General features: G+C 44.7%; 1 protein-coding gene across 2 annotated transcripts in view; it reads left to right on the forward strand.

Moving 5' to 3' along the window:
- LOC139276312 (ecto-NOX disulfide-thiol exchanger 1-like) overlaps positions 1-12604 on the forward strand; it is a 246631-nt gene that overhangs the window by 48480 nt on the left and 185547 nt on the right. For both annotated transcript variants that reach the window (XM_070894111.1, XM_070894112.1), the window contains exon 6: positions 3693-3799. In XM_070894111.1, the coding sequence (XP_070750212.1) occupies positions 3693-3799 (107 nt within the window). The remainder of the gene's footprint in view (positions 1-3692; positions 3800-12604) is intronic.

Raw genomic sequence — 12604 nt, forward strand, 5'->3', positions numbered from 1 at the left:
GCATTTTGTAAGAATGATGGACTGTGACTATACAATTCGCACAGGTACAGCTATTGTTTCACTGATCTCCAGTGAGGGGCTTTTATATTAGAGTCCAAATAGGCTCACCAGCATCATATATGACAGCATGTTTCATTCCATGATGAATTGAAGGGTACATAATGTAGTAAGGGAGTTTAATAGCTATACTTTCCCCCAGGGTAAGGAGCAAAACCTGTGTAATTAGAACAGACATCAGCAGGATGCTTGCTAACGTCAGATGCACTTATTTGAAATTCCGGCACTGCGCACAATTCGCAAACCTCACCGACAGCCTGAAGTGAGAAAATGCCCCTCCACTCCGCCACCCCCCCCCCTCCACACCGTCCCCTGCTCACCCCCCTCCACCATCCGCCGCCCCACACCCAATCCCCATCTCGGTATCAGTGTAATGGAAATGGTTACAACAGAAGATTTTGAAATCACACAAATGAATTGTTTTAAATAGACACTGACGTGATGCTGGTGAGGAAGATCACAGCGAGAAGATAAATAGGCTGAAGGAGCAGCTGCTCGAAGGGCCGGCTCCATTTATTGCTGAGGTCCTTTTCCTGTCTTTCCCCATCAGACAGATTCTAATGGACAATAACTACATTCAAAACTCAAAGGTTAAAAATGACACGAAACAAGCAAATGACTTTAGTTGACTGGAATTTGTTTGGAATACTCTGAAAAGGAATTGGAGATTAATGGCCAGCGGTATTCTGACATCATTTTGATCGTAAATGTAAAAGTCTTTCAATTTATCTGAAGGGAATTCTGATGACGTCTCCAGGGGGAATTGTTTCTTGTTTTCATTCTAACTAATCACATTCTCTTCATTAGGAGCTTAATCTAAATACAAGAAGTGTTAACCAAACATTGCATCTCGGTAATGGCTGAGCTCTCGTGTAGTGAAGGAAACTGCCTCCACAAGTAAATCTATCCAGTCGCAGGTAGTTAGCAAGGTAGCAGCTGGGCCCAGAACTGGGGCCATCAATATAAGATCGTCACTAATAAATCCAATGGGGAATTCAGGAGAAACTTCTCCACCAGAGAGTGGTGAGAATGTGGAACTTACTACCACAAGGAGTAGCTGAGGTGAATAGCACAGATACATTTAAGGGGAAGCTAGATAAGTCCATGAGAGAGAAAGGAATAGAAGGTTATACTGATGGGGTGAGGTAAAGAGGGGTGGGAGGAGCTTCGTGTGGAGTACAAACACTGGACTGAACGGCCTGTTTCTCTGTTGTAGAATCAATGGGCCCAAGTTTCCACAGGATAAAAAACGGGCGCCCCTCCGAGCTGGGCGCCCGTTTTTCGTGCCTAAAACGGTGCCAGAAAAAAAACGCGCTATTCTCGAGCGCTTTGCAGTTCCTTGTCTGTTTGGCGCGGCGTCCAGGGGGGCAGAGTCTACACTCGCGCCGATTTTGTAAGTGGGAGGGGGCGGGTACTATTTAAATTAGTTTTTTTCCTGCCGGCAACGCTGCGCGTGTGCGTTGGAGCGTTCGCGCACACGCAGTGTGAAGGAAACATTGGCACTTGGTCATTTTTGTAGTTTTTTGTAGCTGTTTAATTTTTGAAAATTTTTTAATAAAAGCACATTGCCATCAGCACATCAGCACTGAGACTACCCTTCTCACTGTCTCCTTCCCCTCCCCACCCTCCACGGCAACAAACGGCGGTTTCCTCCCCCTCCCTCCCCTCCACGGCAACAAACCGCTGTCTCCTTCCCCTTCCTCCCCTCCACGGCAGCAACAAACCGCTGTCTCCTTCCCCTTCCTCCCCTCCACGGCAGCAACAAACCGCTGTCTCCTCCCCCTCCCCTCCCCTCCACGGCAACAAACGGCGGTTTCCTCCCGCGGGAACGAACGATGGCTGAAGCACTTTCACACAGGTAGGAAGATGGTTTATTTAATCTTTTCTTTGCTTATAAATGTTTATTCAGGTTGGATTTATTTGTATAATATTTGTAGAAGTATAAATAAGGATTGATTGTAGAATTTAATTACTTCCCTTCCCGCCCCCCCCCTCCCCCCCACCTCGTTCTGGACGCCTAATTTGTAACCTGCACCTGATTTTTTAATGTGTAGAACAGGTTTTTTCAGTTCTACAAAAATCTTCACTTGCTCCATTCTACTTTAGTTTGGAGTACGTTTTCACTGTGGAAACTTTGAAATCAGGCGTCAGTGGCCGGACACGCTCCCTTTTGAAGAAAAAATTCTGTTCCAAAGTAGAACTGTTCTACCTGACTAGAACTGCAGAAAAAAAAATGTGGAGAATTGCGATTTCTAAGATAGTCCGTTCTCCACCAGTTGCTCCTAAAAAATTAGGCGCAAATCATGTGGAAACTTGGGCCCGTAACTCGATGTAACTATCTACAGATGAACTTAAAATTAATTTTCAAGACTAATTCAATTAATTAAATGAAATTCTTTTACTTATTAAACTGCTAATTTCATTTTCAGAATACATGCCTCTTCACGTTGTGTGAGGTGGTTTGCAGTTTACATTGGATACATTATCACCTGAGTTTTGCCAGCATGTGGTTGTACCTAGGTTAGGATGACCATGTGTTTAAGGGCCAAGACATGTAGTTTGGTTCTAACCCACGATTATCTGGGCCAGGGGATAGATGTCCTGCCCATACTGACTGGTGGTCAAGGTCAATTTGGATTCTAATCAGGACCCGGTTTGGGGCAGGGCTTTGATGCCCATTCATTTCTCAGTCCTCTACGAGGTGGTTTGTGCATGTTTTGGGGAATGGCCATGCATCTTGTGGGCCTCCAGGAAAAGGGGCTCTACGTTGCCTGATCCTTCCCCAGCTCTCACCGGGGACGATATGGCACACGTACAGCATTGGTTGTAGGGAGAGAGCTGTCTGTGGACTGACAGAGCGAGGGACATGTACCTTCTTGTGGCTAACAGTAAGAATTGTGCCTGAGGAGGGAGGCAGCGGTCCGCTCTCCATGAGGCAGACATCTAAGATCCTGTGGCTGGGGCTGCAGGGACTGCAAGGTCAGCCGAGGCCTTTCCAGCCTCCCAGACTGCCACCTAGAATGGAGATGTGCACAGAGAGTGGCTTTCTGGCCACAGCCCCTCCAGCAGCCAGCAGTTGGGGGTGGAATTTGCCAAGTTTTATGAGGGCTGCAGTGAAAGATCTTGATTGTCTCCCTCCCATATTGCAGCATGTGGCAGCTGTAAAGGCTTGTCTTCATACCTCTCACACCCCCTTCCATCTGAGAATACATTTCTAAACTCAACCATTGGGGACTTAAACAGCTGTACAAGATAATCCTAAAGATAAACGATCTGATTCCATTCACACATAATTCTGGAAAAAATCTACAAGTACACAGAGGGGTAAATACTGTTGCACTGGAAATGTGGTGGAGACATTGAGGCAGGAGGAGAGCCCATCTTCAGTTGGCATACTGTAAGTACGACAGAGACATTAGTTGGCAGGATTAATGGCACCACGTCACTGATAATCTCTGGTACTCAGAGTGCTACTCAATTGCTAACATTGGCATTTTCTTGCCTCAGGGTGACATTGTGCCTTTAATAATGTTTAGAAGCAGCACAATGCTAGCCCCTGTGTGTCTCTGCTTTGTTTCTCATTTTTGATCAACACATAAACTGGTTGTTTTGTTTGACTTCCTTGTTTACCAAAGTTGAGCAGATTGTGGCAGTTTTCAAGGCTGCTTCGAAGCAAAAGGCTTGGGACCATTTCTCAAAAGCTCAACGCAAGAACATTGATATATGGCGAAAGCAAGCTGAGGTTGGTAAATTCGTCTTCTTCCACTTCTATCAGTACCACTTGCTTCAAGAGTGCATTCGGCTAGATCGGCGTTATATATCTTACTGCTCGTGTTCAACTCATTACTTTCTGTCAATCACTGCTTGAAGCCATCAGAATTTGCAGTCTGTGTTGATGCTGCAATGTTGTGCCTTGCTATTGGGACCCTTGTGACTAAGTGTACCAGCGCTTTTATAGAATTCATCCACAGCAACAAGCACACAACGTCTAGATGCATGCACCATTCTCAATAGCTCGCATTCGAACTTGTAAGTCATTTTGATCATGAAGTTTATTTCGACCAAGTGCTGAATTATCGGCAGTTTGTGTTGTGCCCAGTGGAACTGGGTTGCGATTGGCTGAACATATTTGACACAGGACCCTTGTAGTCTGCTGAGAGAATCAAGAGGAAACTTTTTATCTTGGTCTTTGCCCCATTTGACCCCTGATCACAGTTTTGGGAGAAAATGTTCTAAAGTACAGCCACAGTCATTTCATAAAACATTAGAATGTTTCAAAATCAAATGATAGTAGTTAATATATAATCAAGTGTCCATTTAACTCTTCGACTGTGTTCGGATCTGCACAAGATTCTCTAATTTCAGGAGCAATTTTATTACCATTATACACACCATAGAAACCAAACTAAAACATTTAAATTACCCACTTTTCATTGTCCCATTTTCTCTCCCACCCGATCAGTTGTGTCATTTTATTCAAATTTTTTCAGTTTAAACTTTGCTTTGGTTCTAATGTCAAGTATTTGAACCTTTTTATATTTTTCTTTAAGTCCAACGGGCCGAAATTCCCCTGTTGTGTGCCTCCGGGGGGCACTAATGGGGCACGAAAGTGTTGTCACCCTGGGTGAGTGTTGGTGGCGCTACGGGCTCCTGCGGAATTGTATCATCGCCGTGTGCGGTGGCCCCTTTCCGACACGCGGTGGAAATGGGCCAGAGCCCCATGAGGCTGCTGCAGGCCTCGCGAACCGGTCCATACATCACCGCGGGGTGAAAGTCAAAGGGGAGGTGCGCTCACCGCATGTCACCATCTTTCCTTTTGTACCCGCCCTCCCCCGGCCCCCTTACTAGTCGGGGCGTTGTGCAGCGACCATGGGGTCAGGGCCGCGACCATGCAGCCCGGCACTCTGTTTCTGTTCCGGCCTGCAGTCACGGCAGTCCTCAGTGTGAAGACAGGACTTCGTCCCCACAAGGAATGTACGGTGGTCACTGCTACCAATAGAGGTGTGTCTGTGACAGATAGATTGGTGAGGGCGAGGTCAAGTTGTTTTTTCCCTTGTGTTGGTTCTCTCAGCACCTGCCCAGGACCAGTCTGGCAGCTATATCCTTCAGGACTGGGCCTCCTCGGTCCGTCGTGGTGTTACTGAGTCTCTCGGTGATGGACATTGAAGTCCCCACCCAGAGTACAATCTGTGCCCTTGCTACCCTCCCTCATTGCTTCTTCCAACTGGTGTTCAACATGGAGGAGTATTGATTCATCAGCTGAGGGAGGGCGGAAGGTTGTAATCAGCAGGAGGTTTCCTTCATGAGACCTCGTGGAGTCTGGAGTCAATGTTGAGAACTCCCAGGGCCTCTCCCTCCTGACTGTATAGCACTGTGCCCCCACCTCTGTTGGGCCTATCCTTCCGGTGGGGCAGGACATAACCAGGGATGGTGATGGAGGTGTCTGGAAGATACGATTATGTCAGGCTGTGGCTTGACTAGTCTGTGGGACAGCTCTCCTAATTTCGGCACAAGTCCCCAGGTGTTAGTGAGGAGGACTTTGCAGGGTCGACTGGGCTGGGTGTCGTGTCCAATTAATGTTTTCTGCAGGGGTTTGGTACAATCGAGTGGCTTGTTCGGCCATTTCAGAGGGCAGCACATTTGGAGTCCTGTATGGGGCAGACCAGGTAAGGACAGCAGATATCCTTCCCTAAAGGGCATTAGTGAACCAGATGGGCTTTTATGACAATCCAGTCGTTTCATGGTCACCATAACTGAATTTAAATTCCCCAGCTGCCATGGTGGGATTTGAACTGACGTCTCTGGATCATTATTCCATGCCTTTGGATTACTAGGCCTGAAACATAACCACTATGTTACCGTTCCCCACCTATCCAGCTATGGTACTTTGCCCAACAACCTCCCAGTGCATGGGTGACCTTGGTACTTGATTTATTCTTCCTGGTTCCGAACACTAGGAGCTTGCTTGGCATCTGGTATGGTTCCTGGCTGATTAATATTGCCCTACTGCTCCAAACCCGCGATCTCTCCCAGTTCCCCCTCACTCCCGACTGCCAGTCCGATAAACACCACCTCCCTTCACCACCAACCCGCAATGTCCCCCAGCTGTGACCTCCCACCATGTCAATATGGACGGCTGCCCTGTGGGAAATGGTGTAAAGAATGATAATCATGTCCTGCTGTTAAATTCAGCAGGACCTCTGCATTCCCGTGTTTCCCTCCGACCCCCTCACATCACGCAGCTGGCTCCCTCCCTGCCTCTCCCTAAATATCGGGGTCAATGTTCCAAACAAAACCTCCACTAACCTGCTCTGTTTACTCCCCAGTGTGTCTCCTAATAACTCTATCTTCCCAATAAATAACCTCATGGTCAGTTTACCAAATGTATATATCGCTCAATAAATAGTCTGGAATTATACTCACTGATTGTTTGCTTCATGCATTGGCTCCCAAGCTGTACATGTGGAGCTTTTAGCCCTAGAATCGCTGTCAGAGTAACAGAGAGACTAATGCCGCTCGCCAGTATCTATGCGCGAATGCAACAACAAATTCAGGCGAGGGCAGATACGCGATTAAACGTGGAAATCGGAAAGTTGCGGTCCGGGTTACACTGCTCTGCCATTAGCTTTGCAAAGACAGCATCTCACTGTCTGGCTCACCATTGAAAGGGCTATCGACCCTTCACCCATTGGAAACAGTTTCTCTTCATTTACTCTAAGCCCTTCATAATTTTAAACACCTCTATCATCTCTCCTCTTGGCCTTCTCTGCTCCAAGGAGAACAACCCCACCTTCTCCAATATATCCATTTAACTATAATCCCACATCCCTGGAACTATTCTTGTACATTTCTTCTATACCCTCTCCAAAGCTTCACATCCTTCCTAAAATGTGGTGCCCAGGATTGGACACAGTACTCCAGCTGGGTATGAACTAGTGTTTTACATTTACCTTTAGCATAACTTCTTCGCTTTTGTACTTTCTTCCTCTATTTATAAAGCCCAGGATCCCATATGCTTTATTGATCAGTTAATCTGCCCTGCCACCTTCAAAGATTGTGCACAAACACCCCCAGATCTCTGTTCTTGCACCCCCTTTAAAATTGTACCATTTAGCTTGTATTGTCTCTCCTCAATCCTCCTACCAAAATATATCACTTCACATTTTTCTACATTGAATTTCATCTGCCATGTGTCTGCCCATTCCACCAGCCTGTCTATGTCCTCTTGAAGTCTATCACTATCTTCTTCACTGTTTACTACACTTTCAAATTTCGTGTCATCTGCAAATTTTTTAATTGTACCCTGTACCCCAAAGTTCAAGTCATTAATGTATATCAACAACAGCAGTGGTCCTAGTATTGAACCTTGGGGAACACCACTGTATACCTCCCTCCAGGCTGAAAAACCTCCATTCACCACAACGCTCTGTTTTCTATCCCTTAGCCATGCTGCTACTATCCCTTTTATCCCATGGGCTTCAGTTTTGCTAACACGTCTAATATGTGGTACTTTATCAAACGCCTTTTGGAAATCCATATACACAACATCAACTGCACTGCCCTCCTTCACACTCTGTTACTTCATCAAAAAACTCAGTCAAGTTAGTCAAACACGATTTGCCCTTAACAAATCCATGCTGGCTCTCCTTTATAGGTCCACACTTGTCCAAGTTGCTGTTAATTTTCTAAAAGCTTCTCCACCACCGACGTTAAACTGACTGGCCTGTAATTGCCAGGTTTATCCTTCTCCTCTTTTGTGACCAACGGTGTAACATTTGAAATCCTCCAGTCCCTTGGCACCACCTCTGTATCTAAGGAGGATGGGAAGATTGTGGTCAGCACCTCGCAGTTTCTACCCTTACTTCGCTCAGCAACCGAGGATGCATCCCATCCGGTCCATGTGACTTTTCCACTTTAATTTCTACAGCCTTTCTAGTACTTCCTCTTTATTTTTTTCTCATCCAGTATCCCAGTAACCTTCCTGGGTATTTTCTAATATTTCTGGTTTCAGTGAGATAGAGCAGTCGGCAGAGACAGATGGACAAAGCCAGAAGCTTTTACAAACCTGTTTTATCTGTGTCAATTGGTCAGAGAGCTTTCCGGGATGGAACTGTTTGTAGAAGATGTTGAACTTTCTCGCAACCAATCTCGATTTAGTTGAATGGGCTGTGTGATATCTTCACAGAGCACAAGCGCACACAGCTTCCTAACATGGCAGGCTGCTCTGTCGGAACTCTCCGAAAGCCTGTTCTGTTTCATGATTAACTATACAGTTGCAGTACACAATACGTCCACATCCACAGTGTGGCGCTACAAGCATTACAAGACATTACACTTCTCCCTCCTTAATCGAAAAGCCATCATAACAAACACCATAAATAACTTTCATTTTTATACATATTTACAAATTTAACTTTACCACTTGTTTTCTGTTTTGAAGACGATACCTTCACTCTCAAACAGAACCTTCCAAACATGGTGTTGATTTCACACTCATTTGAGGCTCATCCTGAGGAACATTTTCCTCCCTGTTGGGTGTAACCTGTGATGGGGAAGGCAATCTAGACATTGCATCAGCATTACTGTGATCAGCTGATCATCTGTATTCAATATCATATGTATACGCTGACAAAATCACAGCCCATCTGCATTTGGGTTGCAGCTAATGTTGGAACTGGGGACTTTGGTTGGAGGATTGCTGTTAGGAGCATATGGTCCGTAACAGTGGTAAATTTATGACCAAGTATTTGTGAAACGTCTTGACCCCAAAAATTAATGCCAAAGCTTCTCTTTCAATTTGAGCACAATTTCTCTCACTGGCACTGAGAGTGCGTGAAGCAAAAGCAATTGGTCTCTCCTCCCCACTACTTAATACATGAGAGATTACTGCCCCAACTCCATACGGAGAGGCATCACATGCTAGCTTAATCTCCTTAGATATGTCGTAGTGAACTAACATGGTGCTCTCTACCAATTTCTTTTTACACTCCTTAAATGCTGTTTTGCATTCTTTTGACCCATTCCACTGGACCTGTTTTTTCAAAAGTTCATTCAGTGGATGTAATACTGTAGCCAAATTTGGTAGGAACTTCCCATAATAGTTCAAAAGACCCAAGAATGAACGAAGTTCAGTGACATTCCTGGGAGTCGGTGCATTTCTAATTGCATCCAATTTTTTGCATGGTTGGATGTAACCCATCTTTGTCTACTCTGTACCCTGAGTACTCCACTGAGTTTTTAAATAACTCACACTTACGAGCAGACACTCATACTTTGTGCTTCTCTAGCCATTTGAGGACTTCATTCAATATGTTATTATGAATTTGCATATTTGGTGCTGAAATTAGTATGTCATCCAAATAACATACTACCCCTTCAATACCTTGCAAAATCTGGTTCATCACCCCTTGGAATATGGCAGAGGTGGAAGACACTCCAAACGGTAGCCTATTAAATTGATATAGGCCGAGATGAGTATTTATAGTCAAACATGACTTGGACTCCTCATCTAGTTCAAGCTGTACGTAGGCATTTGTAAGATCCAATTATGAGAAGATCTGACCATCTGTCAGTGTTGTGAACAAATCTTCTATATTCGGCAATATATTGGTGACATTACCCTCTAGAACCTGGTTTACGGTTACCTTATAATCACCACACAATCTTACCATCGGACTTAGGTACAACAACAATGGGTGTAGCCCAATTACATCGATCTATCTTACAAATAATGTTCTCAGTCTCTAGTTTTTTGAGTTCTTGCTCAACTTTCTCCTTGAGTGCATATGGTACGGAACGTGGCTTGTAGTAAACTGATCTAGCGTCCTTCTGTACCCTGACACTCACCTTGAAGCCTTGGATCGGACTGCCCGTTTCGCAGAACACCTTCGGATCATGCTTGATAACCTTATCCGCTGATGAAAATCTTGCTTCCACAGAGAAAATCTTACTCCAATCCAGCTTCAGTGAGCTCAACCAATTTCTTCCTCGTAAGGCAGACTTGTCTCCTTTCACTACTATTAGAGGCAAGTTCTGAAATTGATCTTTATATTTCACCGGTACGGTGATACAGCCTACTATAGGAATTTTCTCTCCCGAGTAGCCTCGCAGCTCTACCTTGGATTTCTCCAGTTGAAAATCACATAATTTGATGCGGTACAGTGACTCCGGTATTACACTCACGGAGGCACCTGTGTCAATTTCCATTGGTATCTTGAATCCCGCAACATCTATGTGGATTTTGATGCTTTCCGAATCGCTGTCCATTAACCTCGTGCTCCTGATGACGTGTAACTCCAACATCTCCTCATCCTGTTGTTGTTCTTCTATGCTATGAAGTCTCTTTGGATTTCGACTCATAACTTCGAACGCTGGACTCATAGCTTTAAAAACTGGTTTAACCTTCAGTCGGCATGCCTTCGCAAGATGCCCAGTCTTTCTGCAGAAGAAACACTCGGCCTTCACGTATGGACAACTTTGAGCAATGTGTTGTCCCAGGCACCTATAGCATGACTTCGACGTTGTGGTACAATTTCCAGTTTCTGAAACTTTTGGCCCCCACCATCTTTTACTTTGAACCTGCAGGTGATTTACCTCGGTTGACTGACGACCATAATTATTATTTAATTCTTGGGAATATTGTTCGGCCGTGCTCATCGGCCTCGTTGTCTGACAAGCAATCTCAAAAGTCAAGTCATCCATCATCAATAACTTCCTTCTGATCGCATCATTTTTCACTCCACAAACAAAACGATCCCGTAATGCTCGGTTTTGAAAGTTTCCAAAATTACAGTGCATCGATAGCTTTTTTAATGCTATGATGTAATCAGTGATACTTTCAATTCCGAATCTCGAAATGATAGCTTTCAGCAATTTCTAACGGTTTGGGGTTATAGTGCTGCTCCAGCTTCATTAAAATCTCTTTAAGCGTTGTGTCCTTTGGCTCGTCAGGCACAAGCAGATTTACAAGGGTTTCGTATAATGCTGGACCTGCCACTGATAAGAAGATCACTTTCTTACGTTCCAACACAGCCTGGTTCTGGACTGCATTGTCTGGAACTTCGATTATGTTATTTGCAGTGAAAAACATTTCTAGCCGATCCACATATGCTTTAAAACGTTCCTGGGCGTGTCTATATTCACCCAAATATCCGATTATACCTGCCATTTTTAATCTCTAGCTGTTCACACCGTGTGCTGTATTTTACCTCGGATTTTGTAGCTTTTTTTTCAAAGACAGAAACTTTCAAAGTCTTCTGTCGGCTGGCTGAATCCTTCACCAACAAAATTTAAACTTTAAACATCTGAAAAATCTCCCATCATTGTCGCCAAATGTGATATCTTCACAGAGCACAAGCACACACAGCTTCCTAACATGGCAGGCTGCTCTGTCGGAACTCTCCGGAAAGCCTGTTCTGTTTAATGATTAACTATACAGTTGCAGTACACAATACATCCAATCCACAGTGTGGAGCTACAAGCATTACAAGCTTACAGACATTACAGGCTGCTACCCGTTCAGCTGTTGGTTCCTGGGCTTGGACTTCAGATGACTTTTGAACAAATATGGTTTTCTAGCACTGCACCTTATCCACAGAGTTATAGTTGTCCTTCTCAAGAAGAGGCACTGTAGAATTGGTCCTAATGGTGGGAACTGATTGAACTATCTTGCATTATACCTTTATGTTAAATTGAGATGTAGACAGTTTGAAGCTGATCTTGGACTCAGTATCAGCCGTGGCTCAGTGGTGGACTATTGAGTCAGAAGGTTGTGGGTTCCAGTCCCACTCCAGAGACCTGAGCACAAAATCTATGCTGGCACTCCAGTGCAGTATTGAAGGGGTGCTGTACTGACGGAGGTGTCATCTTTCAGATAATATGTTCAACCAAATCACTGTCAGCCCTCTCAGGTGGATGTTAAGGATCCCATGGCTCTATTTTCAAGAACAGCAGGGGAGTTCTCCCCTGTGTCCTGGCCAACATTTATCCCTCAACCAACGTGACTAAAAAAAAAAAATTATCTGGTCATTAACTCATTGCTGTTTGTGGGATCTTGCTGTTTGCTGTGTGCAAATTGGCTGCTGCGTTTCCTATATTAGAACAGTTGACAGTATAACAGTTTTCTACGAGATTTGATACAGAGATAGGCTTCTCTGTTTGTTTAGTTAACCATTCTTTCCCAGTCAGAAAAGTATTTTTGGCTTGTGTTGCAACACACCTCTCCTTAAAGCAGAACTTGGAGCCAGCAATAGTGCTCATCTGCTTGGATGCCACAATCGATTTTATTTGGGCCCAGATGAAGTCTGGGTCTTTCAAGTCGTTCGGTGAAGATCCAGTCCAAGGTGACAACCTGACATTTCAGAGCAGTCCAACTGACCCGACCAAATAACAAACCTTGCACTTGAACATATCGTGGCAGATGCTGCTTTGTTGCAGACCAGGTGGTAATAGGATGTCACACATCCTTCACTGATTCAGTGAGTTGGCCAATGATACAGCTGAACATCTATTACCTCTAGTCAGGCAACCTCAAAGGGCAGTAGAGCAC

Source organism: Pristiophorus japonicus, chromosome 11 (assembly GCF_044704955.1).
Source record: "Pristiophorus japonicus isolate sPriJap1 chromosome 11, sPriJap1.hap1, whole genome shotgun sequence".
NCBI classification, from domain to species: domain Eukaryota; kingdom Metazoa; phylum Chordata; class Chondrichthyes; family Pristiophoridae; genus Pristiophorus; species Pristiophorus japonicus.